This window comes from Dipodomys merriami, unplaced genomic scaffold (genome assembly GCF_024711535.1).
Source record: "Dipodomys merriami isolate MVZ:Mamm:240054 unplaced genomic scaffold, mDipMer1.0.p SCAF_7, whole genome shotgun sequence".
NCBI classification, from domain to species: domain Eukaryota; kingdom Metazoa; phylum Chordata; class Mammalia; order Rodentia; family Heteromyidae; genus Dipodomys; species Dipodomys merriami.
In genome coordinates, this window is record NW_027206290.1 from 50,215,275 (window position 1) to 50,243,235 (window position 27,961).

The 27,961-nt window shown below is 43.9% G+C and overlaps 1 protein-coding gene across 6 annotated transcripts in view; it reads left to right on the plus strand.

Moving 5' to 3' along the window:
• Ninl (ninein like) overlaps positions 1-27,961 on the plus strand; it is a 129,645-nt gene that overhangs the window by 93,254 nt on the left and 8,430 nt on the right. For 3 of the 6 annotated variants that reach the window (XM_070006620.1, XM_070006618.1, XM_070006619.1), the window contains exons 16-23: positions 871-977; positions 1,864-2,171; positions 5,997-7,073; positions 12,092-12,196; positions 15,853-15,922; positions 25,426-25,584; positions 26,498-26,611; positions 27,622-27,798. In XM_070006620.1, coding sequence (XP_069862721.1) covers positions 871-977; positions 1,864-2,171; positions 5,997-7,073; positions 12,092-12,196; positions 15,853-15,922; positions 25,426-25,584; positions 26,498-26,611; positions 27,622-27,798 — 2,117 coding nt within the window. The remainder of the gene's footprint in view (positions 1-870; positions 978-1,863; positions 2,172-5,996; positions 7,074-12,091; positions 12,197-15,852; positions 15,923-25,425; positions 25,585-26,497; positions 26,612-27,621; positions 27,799-27,961) is intronic. The other 3 variants (XM_070006621.1, XM_070006622.1, XM_070006623.1) reach the window with 3 other exon arrangements.

The following is a 27,961-nucleotide window of genomic DNA, read 5'->3' on the forward strand; positions in this document are numbered from 1 at the left end:
TACTTCAGAATCTAGTGTGCTAGAATTACTGAAAGGAGCCCACATTATAGTTAGTATAATAATAAATAGTATTAGTCCACCAAGAAAATACAATATAGAAGGCTTGAAAATTCTGTGCACATGATAATTATGATCAGGCTGGGTCTGCACCAGACAGATGTGATGCACCAAATCACTTGGAGGTGCGCTGCGATTGCTCATACACTGCCATCAGCAGCCAAATTTAGGGTATAGTGAATGTACTGTCTAGTTTATGTATGTATTTATAGTGATATTGAGGGCACTGTGCTTGTTAGGCAGCCACTGTACCACTTTGAGCTACACCCTGAGCTTTTTGCTTTTAGTTGTTTTTTTTTTAAAATAGAATCTTGGATACAGGTTTAGGCCAGCTTGGACTATGATTTTCCTATTTATGCTTCCTGTGTAGCTGAGATGATAGGTGTGTGCCACCATGTCCAGTTTTTTATTGATTAAGATGAAGTCTTGTCAGTTTGTGCCTGGGCTGGCCTCCAACTATGGCCTCCAATCTCTGCCTCCTGAGTAGCAGGACTACAGTGTTAGCCACCACATCCAGCTTAAAGATGCCATCTTGTAGGCATCTTTGGGGGCAAATTAAAGGCCCCTCCTCTTGCAGGAAGTCTTCTGGCTCTCTGAGTAACCTGTAAAGACCACTTGCTGATTGCTAAGGAATAACTTTCAAAGTTTAATGTGTTTTTCTTCCTGCCAATACCATATTCGTCATGTACACAGAAGACTGCTTTGTCATAGGGTGGTAAGAGCACTGATGATCTCCAGGGTTAGATTGGGGGGTTCAGAAGGGACCTGGGACATCCTGAGCGTAATGTAAGCCAAATGTCCTCTTGTGTGTAGGCATCTTGTTTGTGGGCGACTCTACTCCAGTGAGCATAGAAACGGAAATAATGTTGGAGCAGGTGAAGGAACATTACCAGGACCTCAAGATCCAGCTGGAGGCCAAGGTAAGAGGAATGGGAGGCCACAGGCAGCCTTGCTCTGTTGTGCTGACATTGTCACATGTTTGTCTTAGCCCCCTCTGCCTGGTGATAAGTCTGTTCATGATAAAGAAACAGTCGAATGTGGTGTTGCACACTTGAAATCCTAGCACCAGGGCGGCTCTGAGGCAGGAGAATTGTGATGCTCTTACCTCAAATCAAACAAGTGGTCAATACAATTACATTAGATCCGTACTCTCTTTGGAGGGAAACAGGATGTAGGAATTTTGAATCCTAGGGAGGAGCTGTGTGTTGCATAGGGATGTGCTGGATGTCATGAGTTGTCAAAGTCACTGGCTTTACTCTGTGTAAAGGGCCTTGGATTTGCCTAAGAACTCTGTGGTTTCATGTCCATGACCTCTCTGGCTGAGTCTGTCCTATTTCCTGCTTGTTACACTCTGGTGAGGTTTAAGGGATATTGTCTTCAATAAAGAGTCCACCTTCATCTTGTTGTTGTGAGTCCCCTGGCAGCTATAACATGTCCTTACCAACATGGTATCTGGATAGCCCGTCATAGCTTCTTGAATGCTAAAGGGCACCATTGGGCTTGTAAAGATTAATTATCTCAGTAGTTGTCACATTCTCTGTGTGCCTTGTTCCACTTGGTATCTAGCTCACAGGTCTCCTGACTACCTGCCGGACCTGCCTCAGAGTCACTGAAAGTCACAGGGATGGTGTGATACATGTGATCAAACTGGCCACTGTAATTTCATTGCCATCCCCTCTATAGCTTCTAGGCCTGGCCAGATCTGAGCTATGGCTCTTGTCTGATAGCACATATTTCTATGTTGATTGGTAGACCAGGTCATTGTTAGGACTTCCTGATTAGCATTGCTCATGTGTCTCTCTTTAGGTAAATTACTATGAAAGGGACATTGAGGTCATGAAGAAGAACTTTGAGAAGGAGAAAAGGGACATGAAGCAGGCTCACCAGGTTGAGGTCAGCACTCTGGAGGGCCAGAAAAAAGACCTGGAGGCCCTGTACACAAAGTCACAGGAGGTCATCCAAGGGCTGCAAGAGCAGCTTCAAGACAAGATGCACAGTCCAGAGCTTGCAAAGACTGGTCTGGCCCACTGTTGTGCACAGGAGTTGTGTGACCTAGCCCGGCGCCTGGAGGAAGAAATGAACTTGCGGCACCAGAACCAGCTACAGCAGATAAGGTCAGTTGCTACAGTATATACCAGAGCTGTCTAATAAGAACTAAATTTGACATTAGGTTTGCTTAAACTATTCAAGATTGCAGTGCTTACCGCTAAGGGAGAGGTAGGTTTTTCTGGGCAAGTGATTGAGGGTTGGAAGAACAAGTTGTATAAAAAAAATTTTTCCGCTCCATTTTTTATTGTTTATTTTATTTTATCTGTAAAGGTTACATACAGCGGGATTACAGTTACATAAGTAAGGTAATGAGTACATCTCTTTTTGAAACTTTTTTTTTGGGGGGGGGGTGTCGGTCATGGGGCCTGAACTCTGGGCCTGGGCGCTGTCCCTCAACTCTTCAGCTCAAGGCTAGCGCTCTACCACTTGAGCTACAGCGACACTTCCAGCTTTTTTCTTTTTGCTTATGTGGTGTTGAGGAATCGAACCCAGGGCCTCAGGCATGCAAGGCAAGTGCTCTACCACTGAGCCACCTTCCCAGCCCCTGAGTACATATCTTTTTGAACAGTGTCACCGCTCCCTCATTTTCTTCAGCTCCCCCCCACCCAATTTTTTTCTTTAAATTAAAAAAAATGTTAAATAGAGCTTGGTCAATGCTACAGTTTGCTGTGTTAAAACTGTTCTTTTGGGGCTGGGAAGGTAGCTCAGTGGTAGAGTGCTTGCCTTGCATGCCTGAGGCCCTGGGTTCGATTCCCCAGCACACATAAGCAAAAAGAAAAAAAAAAAGCCAGAAGTGGCGCTGTGGCTCAAGTGGTAGAGCACTTGCCTTGAGCTGAAGAGCTGAGGGACAGCGCCCAGGCCTAGAGTTCAGGCCCCACGACTGGACCAAAAACAAAACAAAAAAAACTGTTCTTTTGTTTTTTGGGTTTTTTTGGTGGTGATAGAGTTTGAACTCAGAGTCTTGCTCTACACTTGAACTAGGCTCCTACCCCTTTTTGCTTCATTCATTGTTCAGGTAGGCATCTGGCACTTTTGCCTAGAGCCAGCCTCAGGCCGTGATCCTCCTGCTGCTTCTTCCTACATAGGTAAAACTATAGGTTTATATCACCATGCTTGAGCTGTCAGGTTGGTTGGTTGTTGTTGTTGTTGTTTGGGGCTTGAACTCAGGGCCTAGGCACAGTTTCTGAGCTTCTTTTGCTCAAGGCTAGTTTAGCTCTTCCACATGAACCATAGTACCACTTCTGGATTTTTTTTGTAATTTATTGGCGATAATCTTTCCTGCCCAGATCTCAGCCTCCTGAGTAGCTAGGATTATAGGCGTGAGACACTGGTGTCTGGCTTTGAGTTTTGTTTTTTTTTTTAAAGAATAAAACTCTTGTTTCCATTGAAGTACCACTTTTGAAGTAACATTACATACTTTTATAAAACTGAAAAAAGAATCATTGTATACTTAGGAATAAATAAGAAAAAATCCAATTATATAGATTAGCCAATACAACAACACATGGAGAAAAAAATCACAATACAAAGCAACCCTAACTTAAATGGAGTCTATTATAACTTCTGTAAGGGATCAAAATTTTGAAACCAGTCAATAAAAAGAAATCATTTGCTATGAGAGGGTATAAAATCAGACTAAATTGGCTTTTATCCTGTGTGCACAAGGAAAAATAGAATATGGAAGAAACTTTTTGCTTGATTTCTGTCAAACTAAAAATGTGTTAAATGGGAGCCAAGAAAGATTCATGATGCCAATTCACAGAGAAAGGAATCCATAGAAAATATGACACTATTTGGGTTCACAGTCCTGTGTATGCAAAGGAGAGCTATTTTGAGATGCGGTTTTGCTAACTTTTTTTTTTTGCCCAGCCTAGCCTCAAACAGCAATCTTCCCATCTCTACTTTCCATGTTGCTAGGATTACAGGCATGTACCATCATGCCCAGCTCTCTTTTGTGTAAGAGGGTTTTTTTTGTTGTTGTTGTTGTTTTGTTTTTGTTTTTTTTCCCCAGTCTTGGGCTTGAACTCTGGGCCTGAGTGCTGTCCCTGAACTTCTTTTGCTTAAGGCTAGTTCTACCACGTGAGCCACAAATTCCATGTAGAATTTGAACTCAGTGTTCTTTCTCTTCTGCCTCAAGCTTGGCTGACAAGCCAGAGCAACATGTTCTTCACCATTTAATAGCACACTCTAGTTTCAGTAGCTCATGGGTTAGCAGATGGGACATTGGAGAAAATGTAAAAGTCCCTCAAAATGATAATGACAGTTAATCTGAGTTAGTGAGAGTCTTGAAAATACTAAAATGTTCATACCAAGGAGGAAAAAAAGGTTATTTGGAAAACTTGAGTGTTGTGTTTTGTATTTTATCATATCAGAGTTACCTAAGGAATGCCACCTGTGCCATTCTGTCCTGTGAGGCTGACTTGGTACAGTCAGTGCCTGGTTACTATGGATATGGTACTTGTTACTGGTACTGGTTATCCTGCCAAAACTAAGGAGATAACCCCTCTTACTTCCTGATCTCACCACCCTTACCCCAGTGGGACCAGCTTCTCCCACTGGCCTGGTCTAAGCAGATGGCTTAGTTGGGCATTGTGCTAGGGAAGATGAGGTCCAGATACTGACCCTGAGAGCACATGTCATCATCATGACAGCAGCAGGTCAGTGACCGAGGCATGCTCTTGACTTAGATGAGGTGGGCACTGCTCTTGGCCAGAGGAAGTTGGGGATGACCAGAAACATGGGATATGCTGAGAAAGAGTAAGTACTCCCTCTGCTTTCTACTCCAAGTTGACACCATTGGAGCCAATCAGGCCATTGGTGACTTACAGAAACTGGCTGCCCCTACCCTGGAGGACAGAGAAGACTTATTTCAGCCACATGTTGTTTTTCTTTTTTTTTTTTAATTCTTTTTTTTTTGTGTGTGTGTGAACATACTGTACAGAGGGGTTACAATTTCATGGGCAAGATAATGAGTACATTTCGTATCAAGCATTGCAGCCTCCTCCTTTGTTTACCCTTCACATCCCTTCCCCAGCCCCCCCACTCAATCCTCCCCCCCACATGTTGTTTTTCTTGTTTTGGTGGGTTTTTTTTAAGTGTTAAGCTATTCTTCTTAAACCTAAGGCTGTGTAATATAGAATTCAACTGATGTTCCTTGTCAGAGGTGGCTGAGGTTAGTTTTGAGTCCTTTTTAGCATGTACAGTATGCCTGGCCTCCCACCTTGAGCTATCCCCAGCCCTAGGTGCACTAGCCCTTCACTCCTGGGTTGCTGCCCAGCTGGGCTTCCAGTTATTCCTCTGTGCAAAAGGGTGACACATCCACCAGAAGGATCACCTTGGCTATAGTGCACTGCATACCTTGCCAGACTTGGTGCTCTGTCCAGTTCTCACTTCACTTACATTCCACTCCCCCTGAGCTGCTAAAGGTCCCAACCCAGCAGTTTACAGGATTTTTTCAAGGGTAGTTTTTCTTGTTGGTGATTTTCATGCATGTTACTAACAGTTGAGGCTAGTACTGCCCAATAGCATTGACTGTGATGATGAATATGGTCCAGCCATCAGCCACCCTTGACTATTGAGCACTTGCAGTGTGGCTAGTGAGACAGAGGAACTAGTCACATAATTATAACCTCTTTACATTGACCATAGGAGTTATGAATTCTGGCTTCTGTATGTGGAACCTAACCCATGGGCATATCCCTGCAGACTCCATGGAGGGTCTTACGAGTAGACAGAATCCCTGGGCACAGGGATACAAGGAGAAGTACAGAAAGCAAGTGAAGAGAGAGAAGTTAGGTGGTTAGAATAGGAGCCCAGTGGCTTTTCTTTCCTGAGAAGGGCCTGGGCCTCATACTGACAGAATTCGGTATGTGTGACTTATGTTTCCACAGGAGAGAGGCAGGAAATGAGCTGAGTCAGAAGCTGTCATGGCTGGAAGCCCAGCATGCTGCCTACTGTGAGAGTCTGTCCCTGCAGCATCAGTGTGAGAAGGACAAGCTGCTGCAGACACATTTACGCCGAGCTAATGAGCTGGCAGTACAGCTGGACCTGGAGAAGGGGCGACAGGAAGAGAGAGAGAAGGAGATCCTGGCCCGCTGTCGGAGGCAGCAGCTGAAGCTGCAGGCTGTGATGAATGAGGAGCAGGCACAGATATGCAGATCATTCACTCTGGAGAAGGAAAAGTTGGAGCGTACCTACAGGGACCAAGTAGAGAGGCTTGCCCGGGAGGCAGAGGTACTGCGTGCTCTCTTGAAAAATGGAAATGCTAAAGTGAGCAATGAGTCAGAAAGGCCATGCAGCCCCATACCCCTGTATCCAGACAGTGGTGATCAACTCCTGGTCCAAATGGCCCCCTGTGCTGATAGAGATATGGGGGTATCAGTAGGACACTGGCCTAGCCAGGGACAAACCCAGGGCCAGCCTTGCAATGTGTATGCCATCCAGAGCCCATCCCCCACCCAGAGGTCCAGAAGCCTCTCAGAGGACCCCAGCCTCCAAGAGAACCATCAGGGTCCATCCAGTGCTGTCCCTTTGGAGGGGAAGTCACATGTGGAGCCATGTGGGATAAACAAGGGAGCCATCCTAGAAGGTCTGCCACCTTCTATCAGGGCCTCAGCAAGCCCAGGGCAGCCTGACAACCAGGAGCTGCTCTTGGAGGAGCAAGCTGGCTGCTTGGTCAGGGATCCAATCTCCATGGGAAGCCAGGAAGGATTAGCTAGGGGAAGTAAAGGTGCCCTGGAGACTCAGCTCCAACTTGATGGAGAAGCTGCTAGCACAGGGCTCTTGCTGACTTGCCCTAAGCTCCCAGACCCACAGGAGGTGGTGCCAGAGCGACTTGCCACCTTTGAGGAGACAGCAGCTGAAACCCTGTCTGAGAGAGAGAAGCACGATGTGAAAATCAAACTTCTACACCTGGAAGATGTTGTTCGGGCCTTGGAGAAAGATGCAAATTCCAGAGAAAATGACAGGTTTGGTCTCCCAAATGCCCAACTGATCCCACTGGCCTCTTGCTATCGAATGTCATCCGGTCTTTCCCCACTGACAAGCTCTCAGACTGCCAAGCCGGCTATCATGAGTGTAGCCCTGTCCCTGGGCACCTAGGTAATGAGCATGTGCGTAGAGAGAAAGGATGGGTCTTTCTGAGGCAGTTCAACAGGCTCTGGTGTCCCCGCTTCTGATCTCACAAGGTCAGGATCTGTGTTCAGAGGCCTCATATTAGTTGTGAGTCACCTGTGAGCTTTCCTACCTGTTGAACTTGGGAGAGGCTGATGGCTGAGAAGCTGCAGCTTCATCTGTATGTACCAGCCTCTATCCTTGCAGTAGCCCAACGAGTTCTTGTGCTGGTGGAAGAGCAGTAAACAAAAGATGCTGTGCATGGAAAGAGCCTCTGAACTCACACATTCTGGGCTTGCCCGACACTTGAAGCTAGCTGGTGGACTCAATGCCTTCAGGGACTAGAGATGCTGCCACAGCTGCTGTCTTCAGTAGATACCAAGAGGTGGAGAGGAGGTTGTAGATTTTGATCTCTCCACCAAATAAGATGCCCAGATGCCCAAGGAGCCAGGGTTGCTGCTTTCCCAACTCCCCAAGGGGACACAAGACATAGGTGGAGCTATGCTCTGTCACAGATGTCTGGCTCCTTGGTGAGGGTTTTTGCAGGCTGCAGAGCATGGCTTTGGGCCAGAATGGTGGCTACAGAGGTAGCCTATCTTCTGGCTTTTCCTCTGGAGATGGATATGTTTATAGGCACTTGTACAGTCAGGTGAAGTTAGGTCATGCTCTTTGTTTCTTCATTTAATACATCAGATCCCAGACAGCATGCTTGGGAGATATCTGCAGGCTGCAGGAGATCTCTGCAGGCATAGGACATTTTCCAGGAGTGTGCATGGTCACAGAATGAGTGATGGGACTGGAATCCAGTCCAAGGACCAGCACATGCTCATTGTGGATCATGGGCAGGTTTCCTTAGGGGAAAATAGGTAGGGCTAAGAATGTAGCTCAGGGTAATATGCTTGTCCTGGAAGAGGCCATAGACCTAAGCATGTGGCTGCTTATTAGATCCTGGAATCCTCTTCTACTGTTCCCTTGGACTCCTCTCACTCAGAGTGTTACCTCTACTTGGTCCCCAGCCTGAGTACTGCTGCTTCCCCAGCTCTGAGTCTCAGAAAGCTGTACTTGTGCCATCTGCTGACAGCCTGGAATCACAGTCATTGGACAGTGTCTTCTGGGCAGCTGCATTGTGCCAGGATAAAGGGTGGGAATTGCAGAAGAAATGATACAAGTGTTTCAAACTCTCCACCCTATTGGGTGGATGTCCCAGTGTTACAAAATAGGACATCACTGCATTTTAAGGATAAGGAATTTAAATGTTATGCCACTCAGTGGCTTACATTTTTCAGGAAAACATATGTTTGTAGTGAAAGCCCAGGGAAGATGTAAAAATCAATTGATGTGAACTTGTGTGCACTCAAGGAAGGGGTTCCCTGGGAGGACTTTGGTGAAGGTAGGTTAAGGCCTGATGGCACAACAACTTTGAGGCTGCTGTGCCTGCTTCAGACATGAGAACTGCCAGACCTAAGCTACAGTAATTGGTAAATGGGGAGACAGGGTAAGGTGGTTCTTATGTGAACATAGAGAAATTTCAGAGACCAAAATGCTAGGGCCTGGCTAGGAAACTGAGCTAACTCATGTCAAGAAGTCAGGGGAGGGGAGAGGGTTATTGTGGCTGAGGCCAGAGTGGTTGCTGTAGAGATGCAGGAGTTTGAAGACCATATTGACAGAGCTAGTTCTAAGCAAGCTCTGGGCCAAGAAAGTTAAACATGGATCAGGCACCATTAGTGGATGCCAGGGGTGCTACCTGCTTAATGTGAGGAAATGGAGGGCATCTCTCTGTGCTTGAGGATCCCACAATGCTGCCTCCTACAAAAAATCAGATTAGTGGAGAGATAGGAAGACCCTCAAGGGGGAGGGAAACCAAGGGGCTGGTATTTTGGAGAAAGCCTTTCTCCACCTGTATGCAGAGCCAATGAGGTGATAGTTCAGACAAAGACAGGTGGCTAAGAAGTCTATGAGGCTCAGCAGCTTGGAGATGTCCCCTCTGTCCCCTTACTCCTTGCCCAATTTGTCCCCAGCTCTAGATCCTGCTCCAGCCAGGTCTCTTCCCAGTACTAGCCAGGGACCCTTAGCTACAATTGCCAGAATGTCAGCCTTTCAGTCTTTCTAGAGAAACATGCATAACCACCTCCCCAAGCTCACCAGAGCCACAGAGCCCTAAGCTGGGTGAGGGTCAGACATAGATCTTGGAGGCCATGGTGAAGTTTGAGGCCTTTATCATAGAGAAAGCCAAGTCCAGAGAAAAGGACCTAGTCAGTTTGTGTTGTATGAATCTGAGCTCACAGTATAGAGAGCTTCAGGAAGATTCTGAATACTCCAGGGCCCAGATGTGTCCATTGTGACTCTATTCTGTTTACATTCACACTCCTCTTTTCTGATTTCCTTAAGAAAATTTCAGGCATAATGTTTTCTGCTAAATATTTCAGTATATTATTTTGTAAGAGCAGAATCGTTCTCTTAAACATCTATGATATCTTTATCACACACAAGAACTTTAACAATAGCCAACCACTTAGCTTTTCAGGAAGCTGGGAATCAGAGGATTCCAGTTTGAAACCAGCTCACACAGGAAAATCCATGAGACTCTTGTCTCCAATAACCAGCAGAAAGCCAGCAGTAAGGATATAGCTCAAGTGGCAGAGTACCAGCTTAAGTGAAAAAAACTAAGGGACAGTGCTCAAGCCCTGAGGTAAATCCCCAGTACTGGCATTTTAAAAAAGAAGAATTTTAATATTGATATTCACTCTACAGTCTGATTTCAGCAACTGTCCCAATGTGTTCTTTATGGATGGTTCCCTGCCTTCCTGGATCCAATCGAGGATTATTCTATCCACCTAGTTACCATATCTGTAATGTCCTTTAAGCTGAAAGTGTATTCGACTTCTATTTGGTGGGGAGGTATCAGTGAATAGTAACCTTTTTTATCATGGTAAAATGCATGTAGCTTAAAACTAATTATTCTAACCACCTTTGTGTATTATTCAGTGGCATTAAATATTCACAATGTCTTACATGTGTCTTCACCATTCACTTTCAGATTTGTCTCATTCATTCCAAACAGAAACTCTGAATCCATCAAGCAATAGCACTTGTTAGTCTTTTGTTTGACAATTTTGACATGAGTGTTTCACAAAGATAGGATCTGTGGTTTTCTTGTGGTGTCTGTTTTTAGCATCAAGATGATGCTGACCTCCATTTTTTTAGAAGGTTGAGAAAGACTGGTGATAATTTTTCTCTAGTAATGTTTGATAGAAGTTGCTAGTGAAACCCTATGCTTCTAAGCTCCTTGCTCTCAATTATTTATTCAATCTCCTGACTCGAGGTCTATTCATTTTTTATAGTTCTTTGTAAGTCTATTTTGAGAGATTATTTTAGGAACTTGGACCCTGCTGTGTGTGTGTGTGTTGGGGGGTGCTGGAGATAGAACCAGTACCTTACATATGCTAGGCAAGTGTTCTATCACTAATCTCCACTCCTAGCCTGGACACTAACATTTTTGAAGACTCAAGACCATTTCTGGATGGCATTTCAGGTGTAGTTACAACTTGCTGACATTGCATAGTTTTCAGCCTGTCACCATTGAAGATTCACCATTCCTTTTGATATCTTATGCCTGTTCAGTTGGACCATGTTTTTGCTTTGGAAGGAAGTTCCTTTTATGAAATTCTGTTTGGTTCAGATTTCCTCAGTTTTTATTTATCTGAAAAAATGTTTTATATTTTTGAAAGACAATATTCTTCGGAACACAAATCCAGATTAGTAGTTCTTCGCACGTATTCATTCAGTACAAGAAATTCCCTGTTGCCTTTGAGCTGTTAGATCCTCTGCTCCAGTCTAACTGTTCCTTTGCATGATTATTAGTTATCTGTTGCTGCTCTGACAACTGACCTTAAACCCAGCTTAACACAACACAGACTTATTATACTATATTTGGAGTTTAGAAAAGTAGAATGGGTCTCTCAGGTGCCACCTGAGCTGTGCTTCCTTCTGGAAATTCTAGAGAGGAAAATCTTTTTGCCTCTTCAGCTTTTAGAGGCTGCCCACCACTTCTTATGTTTATGGCTTCTCCATCTTTAAACCCAGCAGTGATGGGTCTTTCCTCCATCACAGTACCCAATGCTAAGCCTTCTGCCTCTGTCTTCCACCTTTTTAAAATATCTTGGTGATTGCAATAGGTCCACACAGATAATCCAAAACAATTTAAGAATAAATTCTTCAGGTACCAAGTGGGATTTTAAGCTGTCTCATTAGTCACCTGTATTGGGGAACTGTAATCTGTCATAAACAATAATGTTACCCCACAGAGATTCTCAGGTTGTCAAAAGCAAAGGTGGCCCAGGAAGACTGGGTTTCACTTCTGCCTTTTCCCCTGACAAGAGTCTTTGAATTTCTGTGGGCATCTTCCTAAATTTCTGTTTCAGAGTGTGGGGTGGGTAAAAACTTTCCTGAGAATTATGCTGATGGATCTTGGTCTTCTGATTCCTTGTGCATCTTAACTCCGTGCTGCAGTTCACTGGTGGGGGTAAATATACTTTGCCAATCCTGAAGACTCACCCCAAAACTTGGCATCAGTAGCTAGTACTCTCATGTTTTGGCAAAGGTTATGAGATGCAGGGAAGAAGTCAGCTGTAAGCACAAAGTAAACAAGACCAAACTGCTAAATGAACTCCAGAGCTGTGGCTGGAGAAAGCCATGTTTCCTGTGGCATGATCTTTGGCACATGCAAAGCAGAGCCTGCTAACCACTGGAGAGGGCGTAGTGTCCTTTGCCTGTTCCAGGGCAGGGAATGGAGGCTGGTTTTCAGTGTTTTCACTGGAGAGCTGGGATTGGTGGTGCCAATGGTTCTCACAGGCTTCTTCAATTTTTCACGCAGAATCGAGTTTCATAGGCTTTCTGAAGAAAACACTCTATTGCAAACTGACCTGAGAAAGATTCAGCAGGAGCTAGAAGCTGCAGAGAACACAAATGGCGCACAGAGGTAAGGGGTGCCTCTGAGTTCCACCCAGTCCTGTGAGGCTCTGGCCTGTTTGCTGTCTAGGGTGAGCATATCAGGCTTTGAGTTAAAAAGTGGGAGGAGTTCAAAGATTAATCTTCATTCCAGGAAGCCCTGTGTAGCTGGACTTGATCTGTAAGCACACATGGCAGGCAAAGGGGTCTTCCGCAGGTTGGCAGCCATCTTGATTCCTATGTCCCTTGGACTCAAATGTGGAGGCCTAGATCATGTGTGTGTACACGGTCTCATGGTTGACATTCCATCTACAGGACATTGTTTCACCCCTACAGAAATGTTTCATGTCACTCATAGGCTAGAGACAGCAAGTGCTATTAATGGGGGAGAAAATGCTGCTGGGCCCCTCTGGCCAGTCAGGCCTGTGGCTTCAGCTGTGCATTTCTCTTAGTCCACTGTGGGTATTTCAAGGTCAGTGAGTCAGAGCTGGGAGAAAGGGTGGTGTCAGAAACTGAGCACTAGGCAGGTGAGTGTTGGGCTGGGACCTCTCTTGAATGCGGGTGGCATGACAGGGACCTGCACAGGAAAGGGAAACAATGTGTGTCAGAGGAATGTGGATTTCCTCTGTCACTGCTCTAACTGTATCCACAGACTATTTGTCTCTTTTTTTTCAAGATCAGCTCAGTGATAAAATGCTGGGGATGTGGTTTTTGTTTGATAGAATTGCTGTGTTTAAAATATTGAATCCAGTGGTGCTGTGGTAGAGTGCTAGCCTTGATCTCAAGAGCTGAGGGACAGCACCCAAGCCCAGAGTTCAGGCCCCACGACTGACCCCCCCCCAAAAGAAAAGATTTAAAATATGGAATCCAAGCTGGGTGCCAGTGGTTCATGCCTGTAATCCTAGCTACTCAGGAGGCTGAGATCTGAGGATCAGGGTTCAGAGCCAGCCCAGGCAGGAAAAGTCCCTGAGACTCTTATCTCCAATAAACCACTAGAAAACTGGAAGTGGCGCTGTGGCTCAAGCAGTAGATCGCTCACCTTGAGCTAAAGAGTGCAGGGACAATGCCCAGGCCCAGAGTTCAAGCCCCACGACCGACCAAAAATAAATAAATAAAAATAAAAATATGGAATCCAGAGTAGGAGTTAGTGTATTTCAAAAAATTCTGCAGAAATTGCAGAAGGAAATTATTTTTTTTCCTGGAGTGTGCTACACTGGAGAGACCCTTTTTTTTTTTTTTTTTTTTTTTTTTTTAATTTTTTTTATTGTAGAGATACTATACAGAGGGTTACAGTTACATGAGTGAGGTAATGAGTACACTTCCACTTCCTCTTGAACATTGTTACCCCCTCCACTGTCTTCCCCCTACCATCCCCTCCCTCCCTCCCTTCCCCAAGGTTCTTTTTTTTTTTTTTTTTTTTTGATCGTGATTAAGTGATTACTTAATTTCCAGAAATTCACAGTATTGTGGAATAATGATGCTCATTTAAAGTCACAAGTTCATTCTAACTTTCCTGGAGCAAATTGTCTATCACAGTCTGTAATATATAACGGTGCTCATATGTTATATACCATATATGTGATCAGCAGCATGGGGATATTTAGTAGTGGTTCAACCAGATGAGTGGGAGTTCTTTGTTTCTTAAGTCCTGTTAGTTTTGTCATATCACCTAACCTTTTGGATTCATCATCCACTTATCAGGGAGACCATGTACTGTTTGTCTCTTCGTTCTTGGCTTACCTCGCTCAACATGATTCCTTCTAGCTCCATCCATTTCCCTGCAAATGCCATTATTTTGTCATTTCTAATGGCTGCATAATATTCCATTGTGTATAGATACCACAATTTTTGGATCCATTCATCTGTGGTGGGGCATCTAGGTTGTTTCCATATCCTAGCTATTGTGAACAGTGCTGCAATAAACATGGAGGTGCACGTGTCCTTGTATATTGGTTCCTGTTGTTCAGGGTAGATGCCTAGAAGTGGTATGACTGGGTCGTAAGGGAGGTCAATCTTTAGCTTTCTAAGGACCCTCCAGACTGCTTTCCAAAGTGGTTGTATGAGTGTACATTCCCACCAGCAGTGTAATAGCGTTCCTCGTTCTCCACATCCCCTCCAGCATTTGTCGTTGGCTGATTTGTGGATGTGGGACATTCTGACTGGGGTAAGGTGGTATCTCAGGGTTGTCTTTATTTGCATTTCCTTCACCACCAGGGATGATGAACATTTCCTCATGTGTTTCTTTGCCATTTTTATTTCTTCATTTGAGAAGTCCCTCTTTAGTTCCCTTGCCCATTTAGTAATTGGTGTGTTGGGTTTGGGAGGGATTAGTTTCTTGAGTTCCCTGTATATACAGGATGTTAACCCCTTGTCTGATATATTGCTGGTAAATATTTTTTCCCAATTAGTTGGTTGTCTTTCTAGCTTGGTTGCGATAGCTTTATCTGTGCAGAAGCTTTTTATTTTAAGGTAGTCCCATTTGTCGAGTCTCTCTCCAATTTGTTGTGACCCTGGGACTCTGTTCAGGAAGTTCCTTCCTGTGCCTATTAGTTCAAGTGTCTCTCCTACTCTGTCCTGCAGTAGTTTCAGAGATTCAGGTTTAATGTTAAGGTCTTTAATCCATTTTGAGTTGATGTTGGTGCATGGTGATAGGCTGGGGTCCACTTTTAGTTTTCTGCATGTGGCTGCCCAGTTTTCCCAGCACCAACGGTTGAAGAGGCTGTGTTTCTTCCATTGTATGTCTTTGGCTCCTTTGTCGAATATCAGCTGGCTGTAGGCCTGTGGATTTATTTCTGGATCTTCTATTCTGTTCCATTGGTCTTCGGGTCTGTTTTTGTGCCAGTACCATGCTGTCTTTGTTATTATAGCTCTGTAGTAGAGTTTGAAGTTCGGCATGGATAGCCCTCCCATATTGTCTTTATCCCCTAGAATTGTTTTGGCTATTCTAGGTCTTTTGTTGTTCCATATGAATTTTTGGACTGTTTTCTGTATTTCAGTGATGTACGTCATTGGGATTTTAATAGGAATTGCATTGAATTTGTATATTAGTTTTGGAAGTATTACCATCTTTACTATATTAAGTCGGCCTATCCAGGAGCATGGGAGGTCTTTCCATTTCCTAGTGTCTTCTGCAATTTCTTTCTTTAACTTTTTATAGTTCTCATTAAATAGTTCTTTTACATCTTTGGTTAGGTTAATTCCTAAATATTTTATTTTTCGGGAGGTTATTGTGAATGGGGTTGCTCCCTTTATTTCCCTCTCTTCCTGTACATTATCTGTGTATAGGAAGGCAACTGATTTTTGGAGAGACCCTTTTGAAGATGTACATACCTCAGCTTGTGTAAGGCATCTGGGCTCTTTACAGCTCTGAGTATGAATAGTTCCATAGTTTGAAAAAATTAATATGATAGGAATTTAATAGAGGATGTGTTTTTACAATACTATAAGTATTAATCATTCTGGAAATCTAAAATATTGCATATTCCTAAACCCCATGATTTGTGACTGGTGTCTCCCCCATCCCCCGACCCCAGTCAGCACTGGCAACAATGACCTAGAGATGAGACAGTCTGCACAGTACAGAGTGGTCATATTATCTGTCCCGTGATTGTAGGCTAAATCACAGACAGCACAGAAAGTGATGACCAAGAAGAAAAGTGCTCTATTTTAATTTTGCTTTTTCAACAGGAAAGAAATCGAGGTTTTAAAGAGAGACAAGGAAAAGGCCTGCTTTGAAGTGGAAAAGCTCAATACACAGGTCAAGTATTGATACCTGGCATGCAGCTATGCTACTCTTCTAATTATTTTAAAATATAATCACATTTACAGAAAAGAAGGGCAGAATGTTCTGACAAAAAAAAAATCTGACTGAGTTGAATTTCCTCACCTTGGAAAGAATATCTGAAGCACAGGATCCAGAACATGAAGGCTTACAGGTGGCATTGATCTCCTTCTGTCAGTCTGTGCCTGGCCATTGAAGGCTTTACATTTTTCAAGATTACAGGTGGTAACTGTATAGTGGGTTACTGCATTTGAGTCTCTCTGATGTCTTCTTGTGATTTGAGTCAAATTATCTTTTTTTGTTTGTTTGCTTTGGTCAGGAACAGTTAGAAACTAATGTGTCCCTACCTAACTCCTTTGGGATATGATAATTTGTCCTATTGCTGGTGATGACCACTTTTGATTACTTGGGTAAATGGGTTGTTAGCTGGAGCTTTCTACCATCGAGTTACTTTTTCCTTTGTAATTAATGAGTGGTTTTATAAGATGAGTGAGACATTATCATGTAAATACCCTAGTCTCTCTCTTCTCTCCCTCCATTTGTCTCTGTCCTTCTTTGTCTTTTTCAGTGCAAGGGATTGAACCCTAGGCAAGTACTTTACCACTTGGCTACATTCCAGCCCAGCATCCTTTTGTTCCTTGGTGGAGTCAGTATAATTGTGGCCAGTTTTATAAGTGGGTATTCTCCTATAATGTTATAAGTGAATCATCTGTGTCACTAATTTATATCATCATCTAATTATACCGTTATATTACTATCCAGTGGGTTATATTACCATCGGTATTTATTGTGATGTCCAAATTGATCATTGGGAACCCTTCAGAGTAACTTCTGTGTTCCTTGGACACATCCTAATCTTTTTTTTTTTTTTCCCAGTCCCAAGGCTTGACTTCAGGGCCAAGGCACTGACCCCAAGTTTCTTTTGCTCAAGGCTAACACTCTTCTATCACCTGAGCCACAGTACCACTTCTGGCTTTTTCTGTTTATGTGGTACTGAGGAGTTGAACTCAGGGCTTCATGCATGCTAGGCAAGCATTCTACCATTAAGCCACCTCCCCAGCCCACTAATCTTTTTATTTTCAGCACTTAAAAAAATTGGGGGGGGGGGGGCTGGGAAGGTGGCTCAGTGGTAGAGTGCTTCCTTGCATGCATGAAGCCCAGGGTTTGATTCCTCAGCACCACATAAGCAGAAAAAGCTGGAAGTGAAACTATGGTTTTAGTGGTAGAGCGCTAGCCTTGAGCTGAAGAGCTGAGGGACAGTGCCCAGGTCCAAAGGTCAGGCCCCATGACCAACAACAACAACAAAAAATTGGCAGTACTGGAATTTGAACTTGCTTGCTTGCTTGCTAGGCACTCTACTTCTTGATCCACACCTCCATTTTTTGTATGTTTTTGATTGTAAGAATACTATACAGAGGGGTACAGTTACATGAGCAAAGTAATGAGTACATTTCCTATCTAGCATTGTTGCTTCTTCCTGCCATTTCAAGATGTTCCAGGTTCTCTAGAATTTTTTCCCTTGCCCTAGCCCTGATGCCATTCCTGGAGCCCCAGCCATTTCTCCAAGAAGTGTTGGTTACTTGTACCATAGAATGGTCTTTGGAGACCAAGATCTGGTCACTTGATGTACCTGCCTAGTGTTCCTTGATGCATGCACACTGGCTCTGGCTCCTGCTCTTGCTCCCCCTCCCCCCTCTCTCCTTCCCTCCCTCTCTCCCTCTCCCTTTCTCCCTCTCTCCCTCTCCCTCTCTCTCTCTCCCTCTCTCGCTCTCTCTCTCCCTCTCTCCTTCTCCCTCTCCCCCTCTCTCTCTTTCTCTCTCTCTCTCTCTTCCAGATGCTCTTAATGGATAGATAGGAAACTTGAGTGTGCTTACATATATAGACACATTTATATAGTTTCAAGTATATTTAGTTAAATATCTCTCAGTTCTTGAAGACTAAGAATTCAGACCCATGTCAGTAGTTGCCACCCAATATCATGGGAATAATTCTGTTTTTCCCCCCTTTTTTCTGTATTTGCAGCTTATTTCTTCAACAATGAGATCTGCTTTCCATCATCCTCAATATCATTGCTTTTTGTTTGACCAATGTCCCATGTCCTTTTCACTCAGTATGGCACTGACCACCCACTCTGCTGTCCTTTTGCTCCTTTTTGTAGATGTCATCCATAATCGGTCCCAATTAATAGCTTTTGGATTGAATTAGTAAGGATTAAGGACATGAACTTTTCTTCTTACAGGTTTTTTTTGTTGTTACTGTTTATTGTCGGTTGTGGGGCTTGAACTGGGCCTGGGCGCTGTCCCTGAGCTCTTCAGCTCAAAGCTATTTCTGTTTCACTTGAGCCACAGTGCCACTTCTGGTTTTCTGATGGTTAACTGGAGAATTGGAGGTAAGAGTCTCATAGACTTTCCTGCCCAGGCTGGCTTTGAACTACCATCCTCAGATCTCAGCCTCCTGAGTAGCTAGGATTATAGGCCACTGGTGCCTGGCTACAGTTATTTTTTGTTTTATTTTTTATTTTATTTTATTTTTGTTGGTCATGGGGCTTGAACTCTGGGCCTGGGAGCTTTTCCAGAGCTCTTCAGCTCAAGGTGAGTACTCTACCACTTAAACCACAGCTCCACTTCTGCTTTTGTTTTGTTTTTTTCTGGTCATTAATTGGAGATAGGAGTTTTGGTACATTCCTAACCTAGCTGGCTTTGAACCATGGTCCTCAGATCTCAGCACCTTGAGTGAGCCACCAGCACCGAGCTATAGTACTTTTTTTAATGAAACAATTGATACAAAAATATAAAATCATGTATATTTATGAGGTGTCATGTAATATTTTGATACATATATATTATACAATGTTTAAATCATGGTACATTATTGTGATCCATATATGCAATATATGTGATCCATACTATGCAATAGTATACTAGAATTTCTTACTCCATTATTTTATATTGATAATTATAGACATATCTAAGTTGTTAGAAATATAGATTAATTAGTTACTTTGTTAAGTTTCTTCCATTAGTGTAATTTTGCTAATATAAGCCTCACTTTAATTCCAAGATTTTATCATTCCAGAAACACAATTGGTGGTAATTTTTTAAAAATGAACATTGGTATTTGCTCATTAATAATTAAGGCCTGGGCTGGGAAGTTGGCTCAGTGGTAGAGTGCTTGCCTTGCATGCCTGAGGCCCTGGGTTCGATTCCTCAGCACCACATAAGCAGAGAAAGCTGGAAGTGGCACTGTGGCTCAAATGGTAGAGAGCTAGCCTTGAGCTGAAGAGCTGAGGGACAGCGCCCAGGCCCAGAGTTCAGGCTCCACACTGACAAAAAAAAAAAAAAAAAGGCTTGCTGGGTGCTGGTGGCTCATGCCTGTAATCCTAGCTACGCAGGAGGCTGAAATCTGAGGATCTCGGTTCAAAACCAGCCCAAGCAGGAAAGTCTGTAAGACTCTCATCTGCAATTAACCACCAGAAAACCGGAAGTGGTGTTGTGGCTCAAGTGGTAGAGAGTTTGCCTTGAGCTGAAGAGCCAGGGACAGGATCCAGGCTCAGAGTTCAAGTCCCATGACTGACCTCCCCCCCCCAAAAAATTAAATAAAATAAGGGGCTGGGAAGGTGGCTCAGTGGTAGAGTGCTTGCCTTGTATGCCTGAGGCCCTGGGTTCGATTCCTCAGCACCACATAAGCAAAAAGAAAAAAGCTGGAAGTGGCGCTGTGGCTCAAGTGGTAGAGTGCTAGCCTTGAGCTGAAGAGCTGAGGGACAGTGCCCAGGCCCAGAGTTCAAGCCCCATGACCAGACCTCACCCCCCCCCCCACACACACACAACTGGCAAAAAAAAAAAAATTAAATAATAATAATTATGGCTTGCCAGGTGCTGGTGACTTACACCTGTAATCGTAGCTACTCAGGAGGCTGGGATCTGGAGGATTATGATTTGAAGCCAGCCTATGCAGAAAAGTTTGTGAAACTCTATCATAGACAGGAGGCTTTTGCTGGGGCCAAAGCTGAGTTGGAGGCATAGCTCAAGTGGTAGAGGGCCAGCCACAAGCAAAACGAGCCAAGAGTTTATGAGGTCCTGAGTTCAAGCCCTGGTACCAGAAGGAAAAAAAGATACTTTGCATAATGCAGTATCTATATAGATACTAGCAGTACTAGTGTTTGAACTAAAGCACTTTTATTGCAAGCCATTCTTCCAGCTCTGATTTTTGCTCATTATTTTTGAGATAGAACCATAAACACCCAGAAAAATGTTTTGATATTGGTGACTTGCGTATGGTATTTTTAACTTTTCAGCATAAGAAAATAGGTACATACTTTTGTGTATTTTGTATAAACCACAGTAAGAATTAATGGTGGTCTAGGTAGTTCTTAGTTGTTAGCCCTGTTTTATTTTTACCTAGTATAAGTTATATTCTTTTTCATGGTTGTATTAAGACTGGTAGTTAGACAATATTACCAAATGCCATACAAATCCTGAAAGCAGCACAGGGGAATAATCTTCATAGGGCACTTGAAACTCTTGCAAGTTGAAGCTGCTTTCTTTGGTTATTTTTCCATTTCAATGTGAAGTAGGTTGTTAGGAATTTCATTAGTGGTTCCATTATGTGGCTTTTCAAAAGAAAAAATGATTTTGATTTCTTCAACAGCTCACAGTTCTCAGAAAAGACATATTTTGGGAATTATAGTCCAGTAATGTGTATAATAACCAAATGCTTTTAATCGATGAAATCTTTCAGTGCAATTATAATAAATAAGCATGTGCATTCTTACCTCTGTTACCAGAATATCCTGGAACCCAAGCAACTCTTTTTTTTTTTTTTTGGTAACTCTGGGGATAAGGTTGCTAGGTGGGTGCCCTACCACTTGAGCCACACTTCCAGTCCTTTTGTTTTAGTTATTTTTCAGATGGAGTCTCATTTTCCTTGCACTGGCAGGCCTGCAATGCAGTCTTCCTACTTAACATTGTAGCTGAGATAACAGGCGCACACCACCCAGCTGTTTCACTGGGATGGTAGTCTTGCTTATACCCAGGATGGCCTTGAACTATAATCTTGATTTCTCCCTTCTGAGTAGCTGGGATTACAAGAGTAAGGCACTTTGCCTAATTTATTTACATCATATATACCTTCCATATTGGATACTTCTGACCATCACCTTTATGTTACTGTTGCATATTTTTTCAAATTTCCATTTTTCCCCCACCAGTTGATTTGGGGTAGGGTGGGCAGGACTCTGGGCCTTGCACTTAACTCAGCTTACTTGCTCAACACTGGTGCTCTACCACTTGAGCCACACATATCCAGCACAAATTTGCTTTTAAGTAATTTCTTTACCATAGACAAGTGCACAAAGCAGCTAAGTGAGATACATTGGTTTCTTTCTGTAAACTGTGCTGGGCACAGGAAGGCAGTCCAGCACAACTCCATATCCCCTGTCCTCACCAATTGCCTCAAGTATGCATATACCTTTCTCTCTCTAGAAGTTAAAGCTACTTTCAATCTCAAATTCCTGTTGTCTGTGAAAAACCATATCACTGGAGTTAACTAGATACATTTGACTCATGGTGTAACTCTCCAGCCAGATGGCCTGCACAAGTCAGTTCCTTTTCTTTTTTCTTTTTTTTTTTGGGGGGGGGTCCAGTTGTGGGGCCTGAACTCTGGGCCTGGGCACTGTCTCTCAGCTCTTCAGCTCAAGGCTAGCGCTCTACCACTTGAGCCACAGCGCCACTTCTGACTTTTTTTCCCTCTGCTTATGTGGTGCTGAGGAATCGAACCCAGGGCCTCTGGCATGCAAGGCAAGCGCTGTACCACTGAGCCACCTTCCCAGCCCCATCAGTTCCTTTTTTTTATTTACCATGTCACAGCTCTCATTGTTTTTTTCTGTAAGAAGGAGACTGGGGGACTGTTTACTTTTAGATTTGGAAAGAGATCAATTTTCTATGATAGATCACCTTATCGCAGCATGGTGTGTGTGTGTGTGTGTGTGTGTGTGTGTGTGTGTGTGTGTGTGTGTGTGTGTGTGTGTGTGTGTGTGTGTGTGTGTGTGTGTGTGTGTGTGTGTGTGTGTGTGTGTGTGTGTGTGTGTGTGTGTGTGTGTGTGTGTGTGTGTTCTGGAGCTTGAGCTCAGAACTTAGGCATGGTCACTGAGCTGTTTTGCCTATAGCTAGAGCTCTAGCACTTTAAGCCTCAGTTCCACTTCCTGTTTTTAATGTGGTTAATTGGAGATGAGAATCTCATGGCCTTTCCTGCCCAGGCTGGTTTTGAACTGCTCATGCCCGTAATCCTAGCTACTCAGGAGGCTGAGATCTAAGAATTGTGCTTCAAAGCCAGCCTGGGCAGGAAAGTCCGTGAGACTCTTATCTCCAATTATCCTCCAGAAAACTGGAAGTGACACTGTGGCTCAAAATGGCAGAGTGCTAGCCTTGAGCTAAAAAGAGCTTAGGGACAGTGCTCAGGCCCCAAGTTCAAGACCTACCGCTAACAAAAACAAAAAACAAACAAAAAAACCCACCTTCATTTCACCAAGATAAATGCCTGAGACTCTAATGGCTGGCTTGTGTGGTAGTGATTACATCTTTAGTTTTATAAGAAATTCCCAGGCTTGCATCTCAGTATGGTAGAGCATTTTAGATCCCAGCAACTGTGCATGAGCTGGTTTTTCTACATCCTTGTGACACTTGGGGCTTTTACTTTTCTTCTTGCCATCCTGGTAGGTAGATATTAAGACAGGAAGGCTGGAGGCGTACAGTTGGGTGCTCCTCCTGGGTTGGACAGGCTCTGGTGGAGTCATTTTCATTGAGGGAAAACTTTGAATGTCCTTCAAACTTTCTTAGTGCCTTAATTTGCTTAGGATGCCATAATAAAATACGACACACCCAAACTTACATTTATTTCTAAGTCTGGAGGATGGAAATACTGTCTGGCTTGGTTTCCGGTGAGGGCCTTCTTCGTAGCTTACAGATAGCTTCTCACTGTCCTTACATGTGAGGGAGAGAGGTCTCTTCTCATAAGGTACTAGTTCAATTGCTATCCCACCTTAAGGAAAAATGTAACTATAATTATCTCTTGAAAGCCCTATTTCCAACCATAATTACAATCCATAGTAGTAAATTCCCCTCTTCTTGTTGGAAGTCTGGTGTAGGGGATTATTCTCTAATCCTTTTCTTCTATGAGAACTTGATGAGGTCAAGGATGTTTGGGACCCCTCACAGTAAGTGGACCCACATTATGGAACCCAGCACTATAACTCTTAAGCTAGCCTGGCCTCTGGCATTTGTCTTTACCATTCAACTTTGCTTAATGGTTTGTGGCCACTGCCTTCTGCCTCTGGCATACTGTGATCCTCTCATTTCCAGTCTCTCTCTGGTTGTCAGGCTTTGGTTTGCCCTGTGACCTTGGTTCTCTGATGGATTTAAGAAGAGTTGATGATTTTGCTTATTTTGCTTTTTTTGTCATTGGGAGGTTGGAAGTTCTAAGCTCTTGTCATGCTTGAAACCAGAAATTGTAGATACATACTCCTGCCTAGGTGACATGCTCTAACACTTGGCCAGACACATGTCAAAAAGAGAGCCAGGCACCAGTGGGTCATGCCTATATTCTTAGCTACTGAGGAGACTAAGATCTTAGGATCATAGTTTGAAGCCAGCTCAGAGAGGAACTCCATGAGACCGTGATCTCCAGTTAACCACCAAAAAGCCAGAAATGGAAGTGTGTCTCAAATGGTATAGCCTTGAGTGAAAAAGTGAAGTCCTAAATTCAAGTCCTAACACTGCCATGTATGCACATGCACACATACACGGCGAAGACAAAGGCTAAGGAACAGCCCAGATTCAAAGATGCTAACTCAGCATGACTGAAAGGGTGTCACTGGACCAGCTGCTAAAACAAATGCATGTGTGATATCAAGGTTTTTGCTGTGCAGGAGCATACCGGTTCTCAGAAACTCACAGCAGGGCTAGGGTGGAGGAAACATTGGTTATGCCTGTGTGTCCTGTGCAGGCATGTGTGTGCACATCTAGCAGGGAACATGCCGAAGGTACTGTTGTAAGAATCCTTATAATGATCTATACTCGCAGCCATTCTTTAAGTTTGAAATTGTTTCCAAAAATGCTAAATACTACAGATGAATAGAAGAAAATGGACTAGTCCATTTAGCTTAGGAGCTAAAGAACTATTTTGTTCCTACTAATAAAATCAAGGCTATCCTCAAAAGACAAGGTGATACGTTTATTGATATAGAAAAACAATTTTTAAAAATTTTCACAAAAGCCGGATGCTGGTGGCTAACTTCTGTAATCCTAGCTACTCAGGAGATTGAGATCTGAGCATCGCAGTTCAAAGCCAGCCCGGGCAGGAAAGTCCATGAGGTTTTTATCTCCAATTAACCACCAGAAACCGGAAGTGGCGCTATGGCTCAAGTGGTGAAGCGCTAGCCTGAGCTGAAGAGCTGAGAGACAGCGTCCAGGTCCAGAGTTCAAGCCCCATGACTGGAAAAAAAAAATCACCATAAAACATAATAAACACTAGGGGAGGAAGAGAAAGACAAGAAGAAAAGGAGAATTAGGAGGACATGGAGGAGAAAAAGAGGGAGAAGATAGGTATCTCACTGGCCAGAGCTTCCAGGGGTTTACGGTGTATTCAAAACATTTCTACCCTCAATCCTGAGATTATGGGGAGGGATTAAGGTGAGATTAACTCTCAGAGAGGAGCTCCAGAATAGTGTAGACACTTTGCTAACCCTGCATGAAGCCAAATTGAGGCACTTTCAAGGTTTCATTATATGCTTTGAAAACCCACAAAACACTGCCAAGTTCTGGGAGTGTGTTTCAGAGGACATCCTGCCCACCTCGTGCCCCCCCCCCACAATGCTGTTCCCTCTTTTCCAAACTGACCCCTGTGGGAAAAGCAAATAAGCACAACTGGAATTTCCATGGGGGGAAAAACTGTAAGGCCACCCTCCTAGCTGCTGTTTCTGTGCCTAATGCCTTCCCTGTCTACCCCTGAGCATTTGCTGAACCGACTGCTAGGCAGTGGCTGTTGAAAAAAAGCTAAAGGCACAATTTAGAGACATTAAACGCTGGGTTTACAACTATAGAGCAGGTGACATTTTGAGGAGATTCTTTCTCATGCTTCAATTTTAGCGACGTTTTAAAATTTTTACATTGCTTAAAATACCTTTGAAATAACCATGGAGGACCAGAGTCCTGGAAGGTCTCTAGACAATTGCTTGGTGTGTTTTCAAAGAAGCAGAGCAGAGTTTTGACCCTCACCTTCCATCCTGGCAGGACGTTGAGGGCCTCCACTCACTTGAACCAGTATCTCCTCCTGTCCCCTCTGTGACAATCCAATTTGTCTAAAAGCTGCCAAATGCTCCCAGAGGAACAAAGTTGTGCCTGATGGGAACCATTGGAATAATCTCAGTGGAACTGCCGTTTTAAAAGCATATTTGTCAATCAATCATTTTACCCTTTTTACTGTAGATCCAGAACTACAAGGATGAATTGTCACAGATCAACTGCAGGGTCCTTCAGCTGGAAGGGGACACTTCCACCCACCAGGCCTGGAAGGAGAAACGTCATGTTGCCATTCAGCTGTTAATGCAGAGGTTGGAGGAGGCTAGCCAAAGGGAGCAGCAGCAGGTAAGAGGCCCTGAAAGGCAGCTGTGTTCAGGACCAAGGCATTTGGGACCCAGATGCTAACAAGTCAAGAAAAACCCTATGGTCCAGGAGGTGGTGACCCCAGCATGAGGAGAAGGGCTTCAGGAGTCCTAGAGAAGTGAGTGGACCCTTGCAGCCCTGGCACATCTCCAGGATCTAGAAAAAGCAGCAGCATGAAGTTAAATCAGAACAATTGTCGACATGTTATAACTTCATAATTTCGCTTGGGGGAAACATTATAGAAAGATTTAACTGGAAGTTATTTTTGTTGCAGTGCTGTTTGTTTGTTTATTTATTTATTTATTTCAGTCATGTAGATTGAACTCAGGGCCAACATGCTGTCCCTGAGCTTTTTCACTCAAGGCTAGCACTCTACCACTTTGAGCCATAGCGCCACGTCTGGTTTTCTGGCAGCTAATTGGACATAACTGTCTCATGGATTTTCCTGACTGGACTGTCTTCAAACTGCCATTCTCAGATCTCAGCCTCCTGAGTAGCTAGGATTACAGGTGTGAGCCACCAGCACCCAACTGTGGTGCTATTTATAATAGCAAAATAGAACTTGAATTAGTTTGAATCATCAACATTAGGGGCATGGATACATTAGGGTACAACCATTAAAAACCTAGCTCTCAATAACATTGAGTGTCTGGGGAAAAATTGTCCAGGGACAGTTAGGAAGAAAGCAGCATGCCATCTTTGTGTTCTCATGTCAGCATCTTGATGGACCTGCTCTGGGCAGAAAAGGGCATAGAATTGTGATAATATGTCAGGCATGGGCCCCAGGCTCATAAGTGGTTTATATTTTGCAATTTCTTCTCTGAAATTTCTGTATTGAATGTATCAGGCTGTTAAGATATTTCTTAGACCTGAGAGATTGATATTTTACAAACAGGATAAACAAATCCAAAAACTTGAAGTTGAACTTGAGCATATGAATCAGGAATGTCAGAACCTGAGGCTGTCACAGTCAGAACTGACAGAAAGCCTTCAAGAAACTCAAGAGCAGGTGGGTACATGCAATGGTGGTAGGCACTTAATCCAGTCCCAGTCCAGGAAAAGTGTCGATAATATGCTGACTGCATTGCTGTGCCTAGTCAGCCTAGAGAGATTATTGGGCTAGTGGGAGGTCGCACAGCTTGTCAGACACAACCAGGCCCACGTGTCTTCCTTTCCTCTTGACCATGGGGTCACATCACACCTGCCTCAGAAGGAGCCCCTGTGAGAGTTGTGACTCCTCCTCCTGTCTATGAAGTCTCAGAGGTGAATCACACTGACGCAGTCAGTTCTATGGTTCCAAAGGAAATTCTGTGTATTTTTAGATGGAAGCTCCCAAGTTAGATTGCTTTAAATTGTGTTCAGATCTTACTTCTCATTGCTTAATCAAAGTTGTTGGGTCTCCCAGCTTTGGGGCACCTCATTATAGAGTCTGTACTCTACTTTTGCTTTCAGTAAGCTTGCTGCTTCACTATATAAAAAACAACAACAACAAAATTATTGGCTAAATTATGCATAGTTTAGTAACAATGTGTACTTATAACACCAATGGGCTCTGAGCACCCCACTGTGGTTGAAGACCCAGAAGTTGCAGTGATCACACTCTGGAACCAAGGGCATAGCTTCTTCTTAGAAGTATGAAAGCCCGACAGAAAAGGAAATTACCACATGCAGCTTACATAGTTTCTATTTCACTCAGTTCTATGAAGCAATCTGGGAGGGACAGAATCTGATTATTCTGTAATGATCCCATGTTAAGTCCCTGCACTGTTGTTCAAAGGTTGACAGACCAAGCCTTTCTGCCTCTATCCTGTGGGGATGCTCTAGCTGATAAGAGTTGGGCTCTGGATCCCTGGGTGCTGATATACCTTTAAGGATCACTATACCACAGAAGAGGGAGTGGGTTTTACTGCCCTGACAGTGGAGGTGGTGTTAGGCTCAGAGTATAGCTCACCAGCACCTTTGCTGGGTCTCCTGATGTCCCTGGACACTCACTTCTACCAAAACTGTTGTCCATCTGAGGTGCAGTTGTACAGTGCCCACCGGAGACTAGAGGCAGCACAGGGTCAGCATGAGCAGAAGGTCCAGTGTCTGCAGGAACAGATGGGCCAGCTGGTGCCTGGGGCCCGTGTGGCAGAACTGCAGCACCTGCTCAGCCTCCAGAAGGAGGAGGCTAGGAGAAAACTGGATTCACAATGGGTGAGTAGGGTTGTTTTAAGCTGGTTGTGTAAACAGAGGGCCCTGAAGGCCAGCTCATGGAATGGGGGAAGTTGTAGGATCCTAGTCCTTGAAAGAAAGAATGAGGAGGGTTCAGGGATGGGAGGTTAGTCTGAGGTGCACATGGAACCAGCTGACCCACTCA